This window comes from Candoia aspera, chromosome 2 (genome assembly GCF_035149785.1).
Source record: "Candoia aspera isolate rCanAsp1 chromosome 2, rCanAsp1.hap2, whole genome shotgun sequence".
NCBI lineage: Eukaryota > Metazoa > Chordata > Lepidosauria > Squamata > Boidae > Candoia > Candoia aspera.
The window spans coordinates 116,086,270-116,105,242 of NC_086154.1; the positions used below are offsets into that span (position 1 = coordinate 116,086,270).

Below are 18,973 nucleotides of genomic sequence, written 5' to 3' on the forward strand. Positions count from 1 at the left end.
GCAAACAGCATTTTGCATTTGACTGGTAAGAGCCAGTTGGGAGGCAGGGACTTCATCACTTTCCAAGCCATGCTGTAGCCTTAAGGGACACTAAGACCAGCCACCCCATTTCTAAATCACCAATTTGTATTTTTTTTCAAGTATATGTATCCCAAGAGAGGCTTTCTACAGCGAGGAGAAGCTGGTTCGGTTGGTGCTTAACGTTATTTTTGGGATTACTTTTAAAAAAAAAATCTTTGGATTTCATTTTCCTTCCAAAGGAAATTCCAAAGATTGAGAGTAAACAGTTGTCTGCTTGTTACTATTTTTGTATTAAATTTGACGAGATTAGCATTTTCCTACATACAGTATTGAATCGGCTGATTTGAACCTTCAGCTTTCTGTTTTCACTTTCCCTTGAGAACTGTCTGCTGTCTCACTCTCACTTTATGTAAACACACTTTGGAACTCTTCCATATCTTTGACTCTTGCTGGTTAAGCTCCTAGTGGGCACCATAATCTACAGCGTGAGACCTGGAGGACTTCAGACAGACTCTTTCTGACTTTCACCAAGATTTTAAACAGATTTCTTCTGACTTCTATCAAGCTTTTATGCAAGATATCCAGGACATTGTGGAAAATATGAGATCTAAAATGTGCCATCTGGTTGGGGATGTGGTGGATGAAATTGAAGAATTTAAAAGCGATAGAAGGGGTTGTTGTTTTTTTAAGACTGAGATTGGGAATTTTATTGAGATGCTGGATGAAGATTTGATAATGGAGCTGGAGAAATCTAAGGGAGAGAGTGATTTGCAAGCCATAAGTAAAATTGATCTCCTGGTGGAATGCCATGAAAGGAACCTGGAATCTTTGAGGGGGGCAGTTGGGCTGGTTGATTCTTTCAAGAGGAAAGCTCTGTGCACATTGTGGGGATATGCAACTGCTCTGGTTTATTTTGAAGTGGGATAAGGGTTGAAGAATGTTCATCTGGTTTGCTTTAAGGATTTGATTGATGCTGTTTGCCTTTAAAGGTTTGGATTTACTGTTTTGAATTGGCTTTGTTTTTTGGGTTTATTAAGATTAAAATTATTAAAACTGTTGTATTAGCGTTAAAGAATGTTTATCTGGTTTGCATTAAGGATTTGATTGATGTTATTCCCTTTTAAAGGGAATATTATCTTCCCTTTTAAAGATACGGAATTACTGTTTTGAATTGTCTTTGTTTTTTGGGTCTATTAAGATTGGGATTATTAAAATTGTTTTATTCATTTATTTGTTTGTTTGTTATCATATTTTTATATCATATTTGTTATCTTATTTTTATCACCGCCCATCTCCCCCACCCGGGGGACCCTGGCGGTTCACAATAAAATAAGGATAATAACAACTTATGTGCTTTTTAATTTGATTCTTATTATAGTAGACAGAAATGTATAGAATAGTGGTAGGAAAGAAATAATTAAATATGTGTTATCTTTTGGAGGGGAGAAAGATGTTTAGGACATTTATATGAACTTTTTTTTCTTTATTTTAATACAAGGGGGAGGAGTAACTGTACTTAGTGATTTTTATTATGTGTTAAAGTGGAATAACTTATAGAAATAATGTGGTGTTTTGGTTTAATATAGAGTAAGAGATTGATTATGGAAATTTTTGTATATCCTTGCTGTTGAAAGTCGGAAGCCACATCTTTTTGTAAATTTGAAAATTTTTTCTCTTGCACTTCTGTACTTCTTTAGTTTTTTTTTCTTTCTTTGTAGTTTTTGGGTTTTTTGTAGTTTTTATTCTACTACTGTTATTCTTCTCTTGAAACCTAAGACTACAACCTTACTATAAAAAAAGAATATTTTAGGACTGGTCCATATTTAAGATGTAGCTTTGCCACTTTAAAACTATCCTCATAGACTAAATATTTGACCAGGATGGTGGTATGGCAGTCAGGAAGGCATCTGCATGTACTTGGAATTCTTCAATTGCATAAAGCAGAGAGGTAACCTTCCTTAACTCAGATTAGAGAGACAAACAGGTCACAACTTCCAATTATATAAAGGCAGATAATTTAGGATATTGTCATATATCATCTATTCCTAGTTGTCATTATATCCTTGCTCATGCTATGTTTTAGTATGAGCATGTTAGTGAGGGAGTTAAAGGGATGTAATATGAAATGCACATGAATATCATGCCTGAGCTTTTCAATAAGAGTATCTAGAATTCTTCAGGAACAGCTTAAGAATCTTTTCTGGAGAACTTCTTACAGACTAGAACCTCTTGTCACTGGCAGTCTGAAATCTAAACGTCAGCTGTGGAATCTAGAATGTGTATTTGAACTAAATAGCATTTATAAGTAACTTGAACCTTGGGATTAACAGTATGTCAGAACAGATAGTCTTTGTATTTCTTTTTATTGATCATTTTTGCTCGCCAATGCATATTTCTGATTGTTCCAGTTTTATGGCTCATGTTTCTCAGAGTTTACAGTTTCAATACCAATTGCATTCTTGGGGCCTTTTGACAGTCACTCCAGCCTTGCTATTGGGTGTTTTCCAAACTTACACTGTTGGTACTCTGCTCAGGCCTCAGTAACTACTACTGTATTACTCAAAGTTCACATTGAAAGTGCCTACTCTTTCACCCTCATTTGTATAGCATATTCTTCCCCCAGAAGTGAGGTTAACCCCCTCCCTCCTGGACTTCAGAAAACAGCCGAAGACCTGGTTTTGCCGCCTTGCCTAGAGTAGGGAGGGGAAGAGCTATTCTTGGGGCTGGTTGGTTCCCTAGTTCTGCCAGGACTGGTTTTACTCCTCATGGGTTGAATCAGATCCACCATGGCTTGGACTTCATTGCATTTTATACTGATTGCTTATTGGTAGTATTTACGATTTTATTGAATTTTAAATTGTTTTTTATTGTAAACCGCCCAGGGTCCCCCGTGTGGGGGAGATGGGCGGTGATAAAAATCTGATAAATAAATAAATAAATAAAATATGTTATAGTAAATGCTGATAACAGCCTACATAAATGTCAGTGTTCATTCCTTAACCAATCAAGGTGAGATCAATTACCAATTTTATCAAATTATAACCCAATAATACTGTCATGAAGCATTCTGGTGATACTGCTAGAATCCATGACTATAACCTTGATTTCAAAGATTTGTAATGAACAGCAGTTTAGACACTATGTACCAATCCTTTCTGCTCCATAGAGTAATTTTTACTGATATTGTTACAGCAAGTGATAAGATAATAAAGGAAGTCTATTAAGGTTATTTATTTATTTAATAAATTTATATGGCTGCCCATCTTGTATACAGGTAGTCCTTGTTTAGTGACCATAATTGGGACTGGTAACTTGGTCGTAAAACAAAGGTGGTCACTAAGTGAAACTGTGACTGTGCTTATGATCTTACTTCAGCTTTCCTTGGCTTTACAGGCCTATGAGGGTCGTAAATGCAAGGATTAGTTACTTTTCAACACTGTTGTAACTGTGAATGGTCACTAAATGAGTCAGTCACTAAGCAAAGACTATATATACATGACCCTGGGTGGCTAACAGTTAAAAAAGCAGGAGTACAGTGGTTTGGATTCAGTGTGGAAAAGATGCTTCAGAGTACACAGGAGTATGGCTGTAGTAACCATCTTTAACTATTTAAAGCAGCTGCATATTTTCCTGGGAATGGCTGCCACAGCAACAAAAGCAATACAGTAACAGGTTATATATTCCTGGTTTGATAAAAGGCTGATCAGGATAAGTGGATTTCTGTCTTGGGCTTATCATCTTATTCAGTTTTTGTTTTTATTCCAAGGTGCCTGTTAGCTCCTGGGCACTGTGCCCTTTGGGGTTTATATAGTCATTTGGAAAGAAACTCTCTACCCCATTCCCCCTTCAGCTTTTCAGGCAATGACCATATTTCAGAAGGCTATTTGTGAAAGAAGTATTTTGCAAAATAAAATAAAGACCTCTCGGCAGCCTGCCTATGCCTGCATATTATCTTTAGGAAGACTGGCCCTTATCTTGCTGTTAGACTGTTTATCACAGCACTACTTTATTTTCGGTTAGTAGAAATGATGCAGCTTGCATTTGATGCTACAACATATATTACAGGTGCAGTTGCAAATCTATTTTTCCCTTTTTAATATTAACCACCAAAGCAATGGCTTATAGTAAACAATTGGTACTTCTTTAGCCACAAGACAGATGTAAATAATTTTCTTCTAATGCCCATAGCCATGTAGCAAGTGAAACATTTGGAAATGTTAGTAATTTGAGTAATTTGCAAGCCTCAAGCACTTGGTATCCCTGCAAACCTTTTGGCCAAACTGAGGTATTTCTATTTGTTTCCATGTCCAGAGAATCCTATCTTAAAAATTTAAAAATTAAAAAAATTAGGATAGTGGTGTCTTATTTTAACCTTTGGACTGGGTAATATATAAACTTCCAATGGTAATTAAAAGCATTTGTCTACTTTCTGAAGGTAGCTTTTTACCAGAGTGGTATCTTATTAATCTACTAAATCACTTCAGACTTCTAATCAAAATGCATGTTTTTGTGCACATAGGCTATGTGTGTTTTATGTGAGTACTTCAGGGTTGTTGTTTTTTTTAAAAAAACAGGGATTTGACAATATCTGCAGTGCTCTAAATTCGTTAAATTACAATATTGTTAAACAGAGGTTTTTCCGGCAGTATAATGTAGAGGAGGAAAAGTACTACATTACAAAACCTAGAAGTTCTTTCTACTAAGAATATGGAGCAGGTTCCACAAATACCCCTAATAGACATCTGCTGATGATCTACAAAAGTATTTTAAGTCATATTTCCTCCCCAGCAATTCCCACTGCCATATTTCAAGATTACCACAATCATCTAATGTCTTCCTTTGAACTTCTGTTCTCTCTTTGGTCTTATTCTGAACTATGCTGTATTTGCTGAAACCAAGAAATGTTAGTATCTTTGGACATTTAGTCTTTCCACTGTTCCTTGTTTGATATGAAATTATGCAGGCATGCTCCCTATCCCCCATTTCCATTATTTTGTTTAAAACTTTGTCAATATTTTATATCTTTGTAATTTTCCTTCAGTGTATTGAAGAAATTAAACACATGAGCCATGCTTCACCTGGCCAGTATGGCTAAAAGTGAGCCAAGTTGACATATCTTTTTCAATTTTATAAATATTAATGGAATCATACCTAAAGGAATAGACATTGTTTGGTACCCCTGAATGATACAAATGAAAAAAAGCAAGCCAAAATTGTCCTACCAAACAATTACATTGAAACATACATGCTCCAAATTGCATGGGGTAGCTACCTAGAAAACATGTTACTGAAGCCATTTGAGACACTCTGAAACAGACTGAGAATGTTAAAATTATACAGATAAGTATGTATTTGTCTTACTCTTTGGGCCATCATTTTTTTTAAACTACAGGTGCAAATACTTTCTTTTCTAATTAAATACCTAATTAAAAAACCTATTGTTATTCTTAATTTCCCTGTAGATTAAAATCACAGAGTCTAATATGCTCTTGTGTGTTGTGCTTGACTGAAAAACAGATATTTTGGTTTATATGAGAAATTGATGATCCCCAAATACATAAAAGGCTATATTTAGAGTTGTCCAAGCAATAACCAACATTTCAGGTTATTTTGGACTATTCTTAACACTTACAAAGAGAACCAACTTCAGAGATAACTTTGGACCTCAGGTCTCCCACATCTCCTGAACTGCATTCTGTTATTTTTGCCTCCTCTCCCCATTTCACTTGTCAAATGTCACCCCTCTTCTTCACCAAGCAGTGGAATATTGATGTTTCCTATACATTCTCCTTAGTTTATCATAATTGTGCATCTGCAGTTGTGCCTAGTGTCACATGACTGCCTGTGAATGAGTCCATCAGCTCTGCTGATGACCTTAGAAGCCTGTTTGCAGCCTCTTTTTGCAGCAGGAGCTTCATCCTGAGACTGTTGTTGTAACTGAGGGAAGTGAACAAAAAGAGGCATTGCCAAGGCTGTGCCTACAACTCCCTGTTTTGCTTTCTGGCTAATCAGAGGCATGGGTTCTGCTTCAGCAGCAACATGTCTTCCTATCAGCCACTTGATTGGCTAAAGGGAGGAGTCAGAATCTTCCTCAGACAAGTCAAGTTTTGACGGACAGACATAGGCTGAGAGATATCCAAAGGAAATGCTTTAAACGTGGTCACTTCCCTGTAACCCAGCCTGTATTTTCCTCTCATAAGAATGAATGAAGCCAAATGCAAGACTTGGCTGACCTCCTTTAAACTCAGAAGTTAAGCTGTATCAAGCCTGATTAGTATTTGGACTACCAGGAAATCCCAGGCCTGTAGGTTAGACTGGGTCATTGCAATAGCACCCCCCAAAAGACAATAGCAAATGACTTCCACAATACTGCCAGCAAAGCTATGTGGCCATGCCTATGTAGTCATCAGGAGTTGCTTGACTCTGGAGCGTAGTTACTTTTTAAAATAGATACAACAGATACTTCACAGACTGTGATGGCATCGGAATGGCACACTCTTTTATAATGTTCTATAAAATAGTAAAAAATATATCCTAACTTGATACGAATCTATGAAATAAAGTCTGTATTGTTTGGCAACTTAGGAGGAAAATTACCATATGCCATCCTTTTCAGCTGTGTTGTTTTTCACATAGCTGTATGAATTCATGTGCATGAGATCCACATTATTGTAATCCATATTGTTCTATCTCTCTCCTGCAAATACCATACTTGGTTTATTCAGAAATAAAGACCTTTGCTGCCTTCTGGGAATTTTAATTAACTACATTAAAACAATGCTGAAATGGAAGCTGAATGTCAGTAGAAAAAACAGATTTTTCAGGCCATATTGTGCCAACTATGTGGTAGCAAATGTAGCAGTCGGTAAAGTGGTGAAGGAGATGTTTCATAAATGTGAACAGACTGTGAAGGCATCTGATTTTTGCCAAGGCTTTCTTTTTCTAAACAGGGACCAATAAGGTTGTAAATCATCAGCTTGATTTCAGAAATCAATCAGGCCATGATTTGTTGAATACCAAATCAGAAGGAAGTATTGCATCCTGTTTGCTGGGTAGACTTGTAATTTATACTGGCAAGCATGCTCATTAAATCAAAGAGCCTGCCTTCTCTACCACCACTTCTAGAGTTCTGAAAATACTTAAAATTGAACTTGGAATTACATAAGCTTAAGTTTGATGTTGTTCAGGTCTAAGAACAGATTCCAAGATTTGTTGTTTATAAATGAGACAAAGTGTGACTGGAAATATACACTTAGGTAAATGTAGAAAAAACATATATAAAAGCATCCATAAACATGTCTATTCTTCAGTATTGCAGTGGTTGTGACCCAAAAGAATTTTAGGAGTAGGGCTACATAGTGCTTTGGATTTGAAGGCAGAAAGGTCCTTTGCACTACACGGCACTATGTAGTAGTAGTAGTAGTAGTAGTAGTAGCAGGACAGAGCCCATGTGGTAAAACATTGGAGGTCTCAAACTTCCTTTCACAGAAGCCTTTCTATTTTGTGTAGCTGCTTGGTAGTTAGTGCAGCCACCACCTGCCTTCCAAGGCATCCTCTCCTCTAACCCCAGCATGGGAGATGGACAGAGATCCCACAGCCTGAGTGCCTTACTAACAAGTAAGAGAAAAAGAAGTTGATAAAAAATGAAATGAATTCTGTATGCCATTTCCTGGCTCTGTAGCACTGAGGCATGTGACTAGGGAAATCATGCGTACCCCCTTTGGAAATCAGCTGAACCTCACAGGGGATAATTAGTTCAGAGTTGTCAGTGATACAAGCCCAGGAAAGAAATTGTGTGTACAGAAAAAATGAGGGCCTAAATATTCTTTTTAACTGAAGTCATGTGCAAAACACAATCAGTGTTGGAGGAATTAAACATACAGTGCTGCTAAAAATCTCAAGAGTATCTCCTGTAGAAATAATACACAGAAAAAAGACTGAGCAGGTCAAGAGATACTGTTGGTCTGTGTCCAAGTCACAGAGTCACTGAGCTTACAAAGAGAAAATAAACCTCAAGATCTTAATTACTACACACTTTCCAAAATTTTAAAAAAAATCTTATGTACAATATTTTTAGCTAAACCTGTTACCTATGCCTTAGGGAGAAACAGATCACTGCAGCAATGATTGCTTCCATAGGTGTTCCAGTTTTTTTGTAATTTTTTCCTTTTATCAGAGGCTCAGAAGAGCAATGATGTTTCTCTCCTTTCCCATCTCAGTACGCAGCTTCTGGCTTGAACTTAATTTTGGGAGGTTGTATAGTTTTGTATTGTTCTTTAATCTCATAATGTTTTCCACCTTCTTTGGGGATATATGTAGATGTGCTTTCTCTGGATATATTAATGTATGTTTTAAGGTTTATTTAAAACTTTCATATATTGTAAACACATCATTTCATTTGTTTGGGTTTTTTTATTGTTCTCTTGAAATACATTAGGACTTTTGGTACAATAAAATGTTTTTTTCTCACACCAATTCTTTCCTTATTTTCCACATAGCTGGTTGGAATGTTTCCTCTTGTTGCTCCGTGGATTGAAACTAACAAAACCCCTTTTCTTTCCCGTAGAAAAAAGGGAATTAGGCTAATCTTGCTGCATAGGTGTTCCCAGCCATGCCTCAAGCCTAGCGAAGATGTGCTGTGGGTATATCTGAGCCAGCAACTTGGTGTCTGGCCTGAGGGGGTGGCAGGCAGGCTGCAGACAGTGAAGGTACGTGAGAGATTGTGAGAAGGCTGGAACAGCAATGGCAGAAATGTTAGACATAAACAACCAAGAGATAGGAGGGGAGTCCCTTCATAGCTGACCTCCCAAATGGCAACTCAGTCCAGGCAGCAAGAAGCCTGGGAAGAAATGAAAATGTTCTGAGAAACTCCATCTTAATGAACCTAATAAATGAGGGCAGGAAATTCGTATTGCAGTTTCCAAGATGCTGCATTTACCTCTAACACTAGTATTAAAGACTGAAATCTTTATATTTCTTGTTTCTTTGATCTTGCCCAGTTGTTTGGGGCTTGGCAGGATGGTAACCTGCCCATTCACTACAACCTGTCTACATCTCTCCCTTGGATTGTACAATCCAGTTGGTTTACACGCACACCCAAAAGCATTCCAAAGCATCTTTTCCCCTCCAGTCCAAAACACTGCATTGCTGTGGTCAGGAATATTAAGTGGTAAGGAACACTCGGCTTCTCAAGAAACAGATTTGACACTAGGAATCAGTACACAGATCCCTATAAAGTTATTCGTTGCTGCAACTGACAAATCTACTGCCTGTCATTATTCCCCAACCTTCTCTGATTGTTTTCATCTTGATATGAGTAACAAGGAGAACAGCTTCATTGGCTTTTACATGAGACAGCTCAGTGGATGATTTTTTTCTGAATTGTAATTGGTTTCTTTCTGAATAAAACCCAAAAAGTATTAGAAATCTCCAGCATATCATAATCCTAATCATCTAACGGTATTCCAAACACCCACACACCTCTGGGAAAGCCACATAGGAGAGAATAGAACAAAAGCTTATATTTCATTTACCACAGACAGGCTTTTTTAAAGACAGGAAGAAACATAACTATAAGCGAGGCAAATGTAACATGAGGGAAGCCCTACTGGCAGACCAACTGTCCGTCAAACCCAGCACCTTCCATTCTGCAGGGTGGGCCAGGTCTCTTGGGAAGCTGACAAGAGGGTGCAAAGGCAGTTGATGTAGGTGAGTTAGAGCTCTGCTCAGCCACCCACACTAATCCAGATGGTTCTTTGTCATGTCATTCAAGCCAGTAGCTTCATCCTACCTCAGAACAGTGAACCCCATATGCTAATTAGACCTTGAATGAAGAATATTTTCTCTTAAATCATCTGCATCAGTTTTACTAGATGGCCCTCAGCTCCAATATAATATGAGAGGGAAAAAGATTTCTCTCTCTCCGCATTCTTTATTTGCTTCATGTATCTCTATTCTGCTCTCACTTCAGTCATCAGGTTTTTTCCATCCCAACTAAAAAGCCCCAAATATTTTAATCTTTGTCAGAAAAGAAGTATTTCTGCATCAAGGATTTAGCCAGATTATTCATTTTTCAAATATTTTTTGCTGATCTGTGCATTTGGTTGAATCAGCAGAGCCCCTTTCTTGGCCTCTCATTTATCTGCTTGCACCTTTATTGATTCCAGATTGTCTCCAGGTGATCCAAAGATGTGTTTTTTCTCTTACTACTGCAGCTAGGATAAAATACTGCATCTGTCTTAGAAAGATCTCTGATCAGTGCATCACCATTTGGTGCACAAATTTTTTTTTTTTTAATCCAGATAATTATTTATGAATTAGTTGTGTGTGTGTTATTGCATTAGCTGATAAGAAGTTGTTGAAAATAGAATAATAGCCAGATGGTACAGATGACTGCCTACTTAGCTGCTGAAAAGGCTGGATGCCTTTGAAGATTAGTCTGGGAATTGGCTATTGCTTGGGAGGGCCAGCTTTTTTTGTGAAGCTGAACTATTGAACAGCTGAATTAAAGCTAAATATGTTCAACCTACCTGGAGTGCATCAGACTGGGGATGGCAGTGAGGACTAGCAATTCACTTTCTGAAAGCATTTGCCACCTGTAAGACATATAGATTTCCTCTTGTGTGTGTGTTTTTTCAGAGCAGTAAGGCTAGGGCACCTACCACCATATAGATAGGTTACTTTGAAGAAGGAGCAGGATACTCACTTTGTAGTCCAGTTTTATTAGGCATGTATAGAGGAAACCTTTTGGGATTTTGCCTGCTGTGTTGCAATGTCTTGTCCTGCAATGGCAATTCAGCATCATAGGGCTATACATAAATTACCCTATTGCATGGGTATAGATATATGGGCTGGGACTGAACAATGTACAGACTTACATTGATTCAATAAAGATGCAGCTTCTAGAAGAGGTACAGCCAGGTCATCTCCACCTGCCCTTCCCTTCATCCACTTTCAGTCTTGCAGAGCTGAGCTGAACCTCACATTTGGCGAAGATATCCGTACCACAGAGGTATATTGCTATTTGGGCCTTGTTTTGTGAGGGTGCAGCTGCAATGGTCTACTTTCTTCTCTCAATCTCTGGGTTCATTAGCTGACCACAGCTCACCCCCTACTTCTTGGGAGGCTTGATCTATTTTATTTCCAGTCTATTTCTTGCTTGGCTTTTGCCTTTTAAAACACTTCCAGCCTTCTTTGTCCCTCCTTTTTCCTTCTGTGTTATATGTAATATCTCCTCCAATCTTCTAGCTACTCGCTCTCAGCTTTTAAGTCTTGCTTATTTGTTTACTGTCCTCTAGCTGTGTCCACCATCACCCTCTCCCTGTCAATGTATGTTTTTCCCCTTGAGTCTTGCTCTGCCTCCATACCTCTCATTTCTTGCTGGGCTTCTCTGATTGCAGCTTAAAGCCATTTACTTTCTTGATATCCCCTTTTCATATCTTTTTCTAATACATTACTCTAAAATGAGGTTTTTATTAATGTGTAATGTTTCTCTACTTGAATATGCTTAGATGCATTTTAACTTGAGATTGGTTATTCCATGATGCTACTGGCTGTTTGTCATTCCCCATGTAATAAACCTTAGATTGTTGCCAAAAAAAATTTGCTGGAGAAAAAATTTAAAAATAAGCAATCTAGCACAGTAATTTCTGTTATGATTTGTTTGAAGAGGATGGGCTGCCTAAGAAGCAATTTGCATAGTAATATGATTGGACTTAGACTGATTATATTTCTACTGGGTAGGTTGGGTCCATGTGCTGTGACTTTGATGATAATCCTTGATTATGTAGAATTGTAGAGAAGAAAAAGCTTCAAGGTCATTCATTTAAACTCTTTCCTTGATGTGAAATCTGCAGTTCAGGATATTGCCCCAGTATTCTTGGCAGATGGCTGTCCAGCCTGGACCACATTTGAACAGCTTAAATTATTAGAATGTTTCCACTAATATTTAGCCTACATTTGCTTTCCTGACCTTTAAAGCAATAGAGAGCAATTATCTTTCTATTTAATATGTCTTGAATGGGCTAGGTGCTGATGACCAATCTAAAATATTTGCTTCAAGTCCTCTGTTAGGTACTTTTTTTAGAACAGTGTTAAAAAGATAGCACTCCTGATTTCTTAGTAGTAACCAAAATCAAGTCTCTCTGGATGCCATATCTGTTTCTAAGTTACACTGGCTTTCTTTTCAGCAAAATGTTCATCGTGTTATGAATAATAATTTCAAAGGAGATGGGCATGAAAGCAGAAGAGCTTAACTTGAGTATTTGTGTTTGAAAATAGCAAGCCTAATTAGGATAATCAAAGACAGTGTTCTGTTATCTTCTTCATTAAAAATTATTATTATTTCATTAAAAATGTGTATTTTCATGCAAACAATGCAGCTGCATATTTCTTTTCAGAACAGTTCCAAATCCTAGATCAGAACCAGCTTTGATGGTGCTGATAAAAGCCATCAGCTTTGCAGTTTTGATGCCCTGGCTCAGTAGTAATAGCTGTTGATGACTGATAGATTTGGGTTGAGTTTTATTTTATTTGTTTCCTAAAAAATAGTTGTAAACCACTCTGGTGTTGCAAAATGCAGGCTGTTTTAAGAACTGAAAAAGGGATTGTTGAAGCTAAAATGGAAATAGGTTGCAGTTGGAAAACTACCTGATTAAGCTACCACTTAATCAGTAGTACCATCAATTATAGAAACTAGCTTTAACGGGCAGGTTAGTGGGGCAGATCTCTGTGACAAGTGGTTTCAAGCAGACAGATTCTTTCATAAGAAACAGTACCATTTTCATAGATCAAAGAGGACTGGGTAGCTACTCTTGCTAAAAGCCTTTTCTTTTTCTAGTAGATGCATTTTCCTTAGTTCATCTTCAGATTCAGATTTTTTTAAACGTTAACATTAAAATTAAATTTATGTTTGTTATCTGGTGTTCCCTGAGTTTTAAGCAGGCTAGTTGACCATGCAGCATCAAAAAGAGTTGGATGCATTCAAAAGAATTTTCCCCCCAATAAGAGTTTCCAATTTAAAAAACGGCCATAGAGAAGTGGTTCAGTGAAGCCACATATGGAGGCAGTTTTGTCAGTCACGTACTGGGGGTAACCAAACCAGATCCATTCAAAGTCACATTATTATATTACTCTTGTTTGAACAAGAGTGCTACAATTTCTCTTTAAATTCCTTCCTCCCATTTTCCTTCCCTTCTCCACCCCCAGTTTTAGACTGAATCTAAGGCTGAGTTACCAAATTTAATTTCATATTACTATTGGCTTTTTTTTTTTTTTTGCTTTAAATAATGTGTTGAAGAGGGAGGAGGGATTTTTACTTATATGGAGTATCAAGAGAATAGACATACATAGGAAATAAAACAATCTGAATCCAGTCTAAAAACTAAAACAAAAAGAGACCACTTTAAAAAGGACACAAAAATGTAAAGATATGGTACCTTAAATTGCAAGGCAAGTCATGTTGCAAAATTTTATTATGCTTTGATCTGACAGGCAAATTCACACTTTGCATGGAAAACTCCTTAAAAAGGATATAATCAGTATCTCACAAATAACCTTATAAGACAGCATTGGAAAAGAAGGCTCTCCACTTCACCGATCCCATGAGGACAGAAACCTTGTCTAAGTAATGTGCTATGATACCTGCCCATGATTAGCCTTGGGCTGACCTAGCATAAAAGCCCTGCAAAAGTTCAGTGATATGGTGTGGGAAAGGTCGGTGGCAGAGGCAAAGCGAATCGTGCATACAAGTAACCGACAACTGAATTCCTTTTCCTTGTAAATCTGAATCCCAGATACATTATCTGACTCTTTCTTTAAAGTGTTCTAAAAACAACGTGATAACAAATCCGGGATAGAAATTATAGAACTGGTGGATTTTCTTCAGGTTCTTTTCCACATAGATTGGAATTTGTCTTCTGGAATTAAAGGGGCTAAGTCAGCTTGTATATAGGTAAATTTCAGCCAAAGATTGAGGAAGTGTAGCACCGTTGGGTGCACATTAGAGAGCTGCAAAAACAAAAGACATGAGAACACATGTCATGTCCTCTGTAAGAGCAAATTTGGATTCTGCACCACAGCTAGAAAAGCACCTTTGTCTCATCACGTTTATGGCAGCAAAGGCATGGTAGCGTAGTACAGAAAGAAAATATAGTGGCAGCCACACTTCTCTAGGCCCACTCAGTTTGGGTGCAACTTTCCCCTGCTGATGTTTGGAAGACTACCCCCAAACAGTTAAAGTGGTTCACATACTTAATTAAATTCCCATCTAATTGTGACCTGTAGGATTTTCCTGTCACACAGGGTGGCTGCATCATCTCTGTATAAAAAGAATAAGTAAAAGAATTATTGATGTATTGTTAATTGTGTAATTAATTGGTTTATGTTTAATTATAATTCTATTTTATCAAGTATTTATTATTGTTAGTTACCTTGAAACAGCTGATTAACAAAGGGGAAGTCATACATCAGCTTCTATAAGACTTACTTTCTTGTAATGAAAGCTTGCTCGGGAAGTGGGGGAGGGAATTTTTCCACCTTCCTCCTCCCCAGAACTCTCCTTTAATCCTATCAGGATTTTGAGGACAATTTTTTTATTTTATTTGGGCAAGTAGACCTCAAAGCATCTTTTGCTTTTAGCATACTGATATTGCTAGCTGTGGTTTTGAAGTAAACAGCGTAACAGTTTTTCAAATTATTGCCAGTTGTGCAGAAAGAAACAGCAGAATTCTTCCTTTTATCTGCAACCATCAGCTGCTCCTTCTATATTTATGTTGTTTATAATAAATGCTTCACAGTGCCATTTATTAGGAAAGAATTATGTAAAAACCCCATTCCTTGCTTTTAAATGGGAGAAAGCTTTAGAGACTGATGTTAAAATGGCTCAGTGCCTTTGTGGATTTATACAAGCAGCTACTAGATTCAAATAGATCTGCTATAATAAGTCATTTATATAAGCTTCCTCAGTTTACGTTGCTCTTTAAAATGACAGAACGCGCACTCTCTTCATATGAGACCTTGCAGCCAGAAGAAGACATGCTACTAGGCTTAGACCTCATTAAGCTGTGGCTTTTAAAATATTTGTTGATGAATCACATGATTTACAAATCCTGAGCTTAAAATGTGCATTTTTAAAGAGCTGTTCCCCACTGAGGAGACTCTAATTCTGACATTACTTGTGCATAGAGTGTGCTTTCATGCAGTGCTTCTTTGGTTTGTTTTCATACTGTCCGTGCACCTTCCATGCAGTTTTCAAGGAAAAATGTCACCTTCATTAGGTGTCATGAAAATATTACCTGTGAAAGTAATGTATAATAATTTATATTAATTGGTTAAAAAGCATAACCCAGGCTTTGATTAGCCTGGAACTAAACCATTCATAACATTAGACTCCAAAAGTGACAAATGCTTAAGAGCACAAAAACATCTGCCTGATACTGCTTTTAGTCAAGCCAAACTGAAGAATTTCCTGTCCCAGCTGAAATTAAGAAGGAAGTAAAGATACTTATTTATTAGCTTTATATCACACCTTAATTTTGTACCATTCAGACAGCATACATGATGCTCCAGACTCCTGTTTCCTCACAACAGCCTGTGAGGTGGGTTGAGCTGAGAGAGAGTGACTGGCCCAAAGTCACCTAGCTGGCTTCTATACCTAAGGGAGGAATGTACCTCATGGTCTCCTGGTTTCTAGTCCAGCTCTTTAACCACTACACCGAACTGCCTCAAAATTTAAACTGGAGTGACACACACACGCACTGTTACACAGAGTCCCTGCTTTTGTTTTGTTTCTGAATTGTCCTGCTCTCATGTCTTTTTAATTGCTTGACAGATTCCAGAAGAGCATGATTTGGAGAGCCAGATCCGCAAAGAGAGGGAATGGCGATTTCTGCGCAATGCCCGAGTCCGAAAGCAAGCACAGAAAATTATTCAAAAAGGTGGTCCCCTTTCTTCTTCCCTTTCCTGATGCCCAAAAGAAAAACAGCCATTCTTTCCTGTGAGGATGCTCTATCATGCTTCAACAACACACCCTTGAGCCTCAATACTAATTATTGACCTTTGGAGCCAACCTGTTAATCTGATTATGTGCTCCCCAGACATCCAGCATGCTATCAGATGAAGATGAAATAGATGTTACATCTCGGATACAAGAAAGGATGTTGCAAACTAAATGGCAGTATTTCCCCCTGCTGCTAAAGGGTAGAATTAAAGTATGATAATGTCCCTAATGCTTTCAGGGTTTTCTGCAACGTTTCTTGTGTATTGGCATTCTTTACCTTTGTAGATTTTCTCCCTTAGTATGCATTGGATTGATGTATATTCTGTGCTTTACTGAAAATTCACCTTGCTTATTATAACTCTTTATGTATTTGTGAGGCAGCAGTCAAGCTGTGGGTTTATTGTTTAATGACAGAGATTATTTGAGTTCCTTGCATCTTGCTGAAGTAGCCCCTAAATTTTGCATAGCCATGGTTAGAAGTGACATTTGAAGAATAATGAGAATAGTGAGTCAGAGGGAGTGAATATGTGCTGCTCACCTACAGTCATTTTCAGCACGACTCAAGATGGTTCTTACCAGGAATGAGAGAGTGTGGGTGCTTCCCCATCTTGAGCTATCAGCTGGAGAACAATTAGTGCAAAATATTAATCTGCTGAGAGAGATGATCTATCTCTTACGTATAGCTCAATTCTTTGTAACCTAAGTGGCTTCATTCAGCAGAGAAGGGAGCCTCAGGAATTATTTTCTAAGGGAATGATGCACATAATTGTGCCTCAACTGGTTACAGAACAGAACAGGAGGACTTTCTTCATCACGACAGAAATAGATCTGGGTTACTTTTGGGCTTGGGGTTTTTTTTGGGGGGGGGGTCCTTCTACCATGCCTACCATATGCCTTTTGTTTCTGTACCTAAGAATTTCTCACTGCAAATTCTTGCCTTTGTGTAAGCCAGTCATCATCTTTAAGGCCTTTTTAGCCCTTTGTTTTTATTTTTTAATGAAACAGATTCAACTTTTTAATCACATCTGCTTATGACACCTGCCTATTTATTGTGCCTGGGACAAAATGATGTATTAATCAGTTTGTCCTCATCTTAGCTTAAGGTCATAGACTTGTCAGGTGAGGATTTTCAAGCAGTAAAGGAAATCTGGCTGTCCTGTGTGCTTTCAGTCAGGAAATATGCATATAATGCTAAAGCACATCAGGTGGACCATTCTGGGTCATGGTTTCATTTTTTGACTGGACTGAAGATAAATTAATATATCTGGAGGAAAATGGAGTGGTTGTGTTGTTTTTCCATTTAATCTGAAGAGATTTTCTATGCTACAGCTTAGGGACTTCTTTTGTAAAACAGTAAGCAATGCCCTATCAATTTAGTGAACTATAAGAGATTGATACTAATATTCTTTCTGAAATACTTTTTAGGTGTTTCAAGACTAGATGATCAAATCTTTCTGAACAGGAACCCTGGCATGCCTTCTGTAGTCAAGTTTCACCCATTCACCCCATGTATAGCAGTGGCTGACAAAGATAGCATCTGGTAAAATACTGATTTTAAAGTAATATCATCTTATTTGATCTGGTGTCTTCTTCTTGCTCCTAATGGAAGGCCTTATAAAACTATAAATTTGGCTGAATACAGAGTTTCTACATAGAGTTTCAATTTTATTATTCCCTCTGCAAAAGCTGAAAATGCAATGAAAACATATTAATCAAGAAATATTAAATACTTGGAGGGGGAGCAAACTATTTGATTTGGAACCAATCAGTAGAATGATGTCCTGGATACTTAAAGCCAGGTTGATTAATGGGTTCCGCTATATTTTGTTTAATTTGTTCTTGCTTTTTTTTCCTTCTTTTCCCAGTTTTTGGGATTGGGAAAAAGGGGAAAAGTTGGACTATTTTCACAATGGAAACCCACGTTATACTAGGATCACTGCCATGGAATATCTGAATGGACAAGACTGTTCTCTACTCCTGACTGCTACAGGTTGGTATAGCTTTGTTTATGAAAAAGAAGATAATAGAACTAAGAAGCATCAGAAGTTTTATCTCCTTACCATCTTACGGATTCATTCAATCTTAGACAAAATATCCCTCTGTTTATTTGTTTCCACACACTCTGCTAGCCAGCTTTTGAGTCATCCCTCAGGCTGTTACCACACAACAGACCATGATAATTACATAAAAATGATCCTACGAGTGTTTTACTATTTTCTTCACCCATCCTCATTTCTTCTCAGATATGAAAAACATGTTGAAAGTAGGCGGAAAAAGTTCTATATTAGACTGTCCTCCAAAATCATTTTTCTGACAGTAACTGCAGGAATTAACATCATGTCACACTTTCTCTGGCTGTGACAACTCAAGAGCAGTCCCCCTCTGAGACAAATGTGCATCACCTGAAGCCCGAGGGCCACATCCAGCCCTTGAGCGCAGCCCTTAAAGACCAACAAAAGTTTTTACTGAATTTTAATTTTTAATGTGACAGAAGGGGGTAATTATTAAATACACAGCTAGAAAGTAATTCTTTTAATTATATTTACTTATAATTCAAATAAAATCATAGCCCTCCTGCTACTTTTTTTACAGTGCAGCCCTTGACAAGCTATTCAAAGGCCAGATGGGGCACCCTGCCTAGAAAATGTTGTGCAGGACTTCAGACTAGGTTAGCAAGGGAAATAAGCTTTTCTAGTTATATTTAAGAAAGACACCTCCAGGAATATGCAGCAATCTCCTCCACCTTAAACCCCCCAAGCACATTATTACTGTGAACAGATTATTACAGGGCAGACCTTACCTAAGGATATCCTTCTCATGGACGTTAGTTCTATTAAGAGCATGGTTACATGAGTAAGCAAGGCATAGATATTCCTTTGATTGCAGTGGGAACTTTAGTATATATATAAAAGAGAGAACCACACATGTACAGAATTGCCAGCCTTAGAATATAGA

The 18,973-nt window shown here is 37.6% G+C and overlaps 1 protein-coding gene across 3 annotated transcripts in view; it reads left to right on the forward strand.

Annotated features, from left to right (window-relative positions):
* The window catches only part of RPTOR (regulatory associated protein of MTOR complex 1), a 420,855-nt gene that overhangs the window by 360,270 nt on the left and 41,612 nt on the right, over positions 1–18,973 (forward strand). For all 3 annotated transcript variants that reach the window (XM_063293407.1, XM_063293409.1, XM_063293408.1), the window contains exons 25-27: positions 15,851–15,956; positions 17,444–17,558; positions 17,884–18,008. In XM_063293407.1, coding sequence (XP_063149477.1) covers positions 15,851–15,956; positions 17,444–17,558; positions 17,884–18,008 — 346 coding nt within the window. The remainder of the gene's footprint in view (positions 1–15,850; positions 15,957–17,443; positions 17,559–17,883; positions 18,009–18,973) is intronic.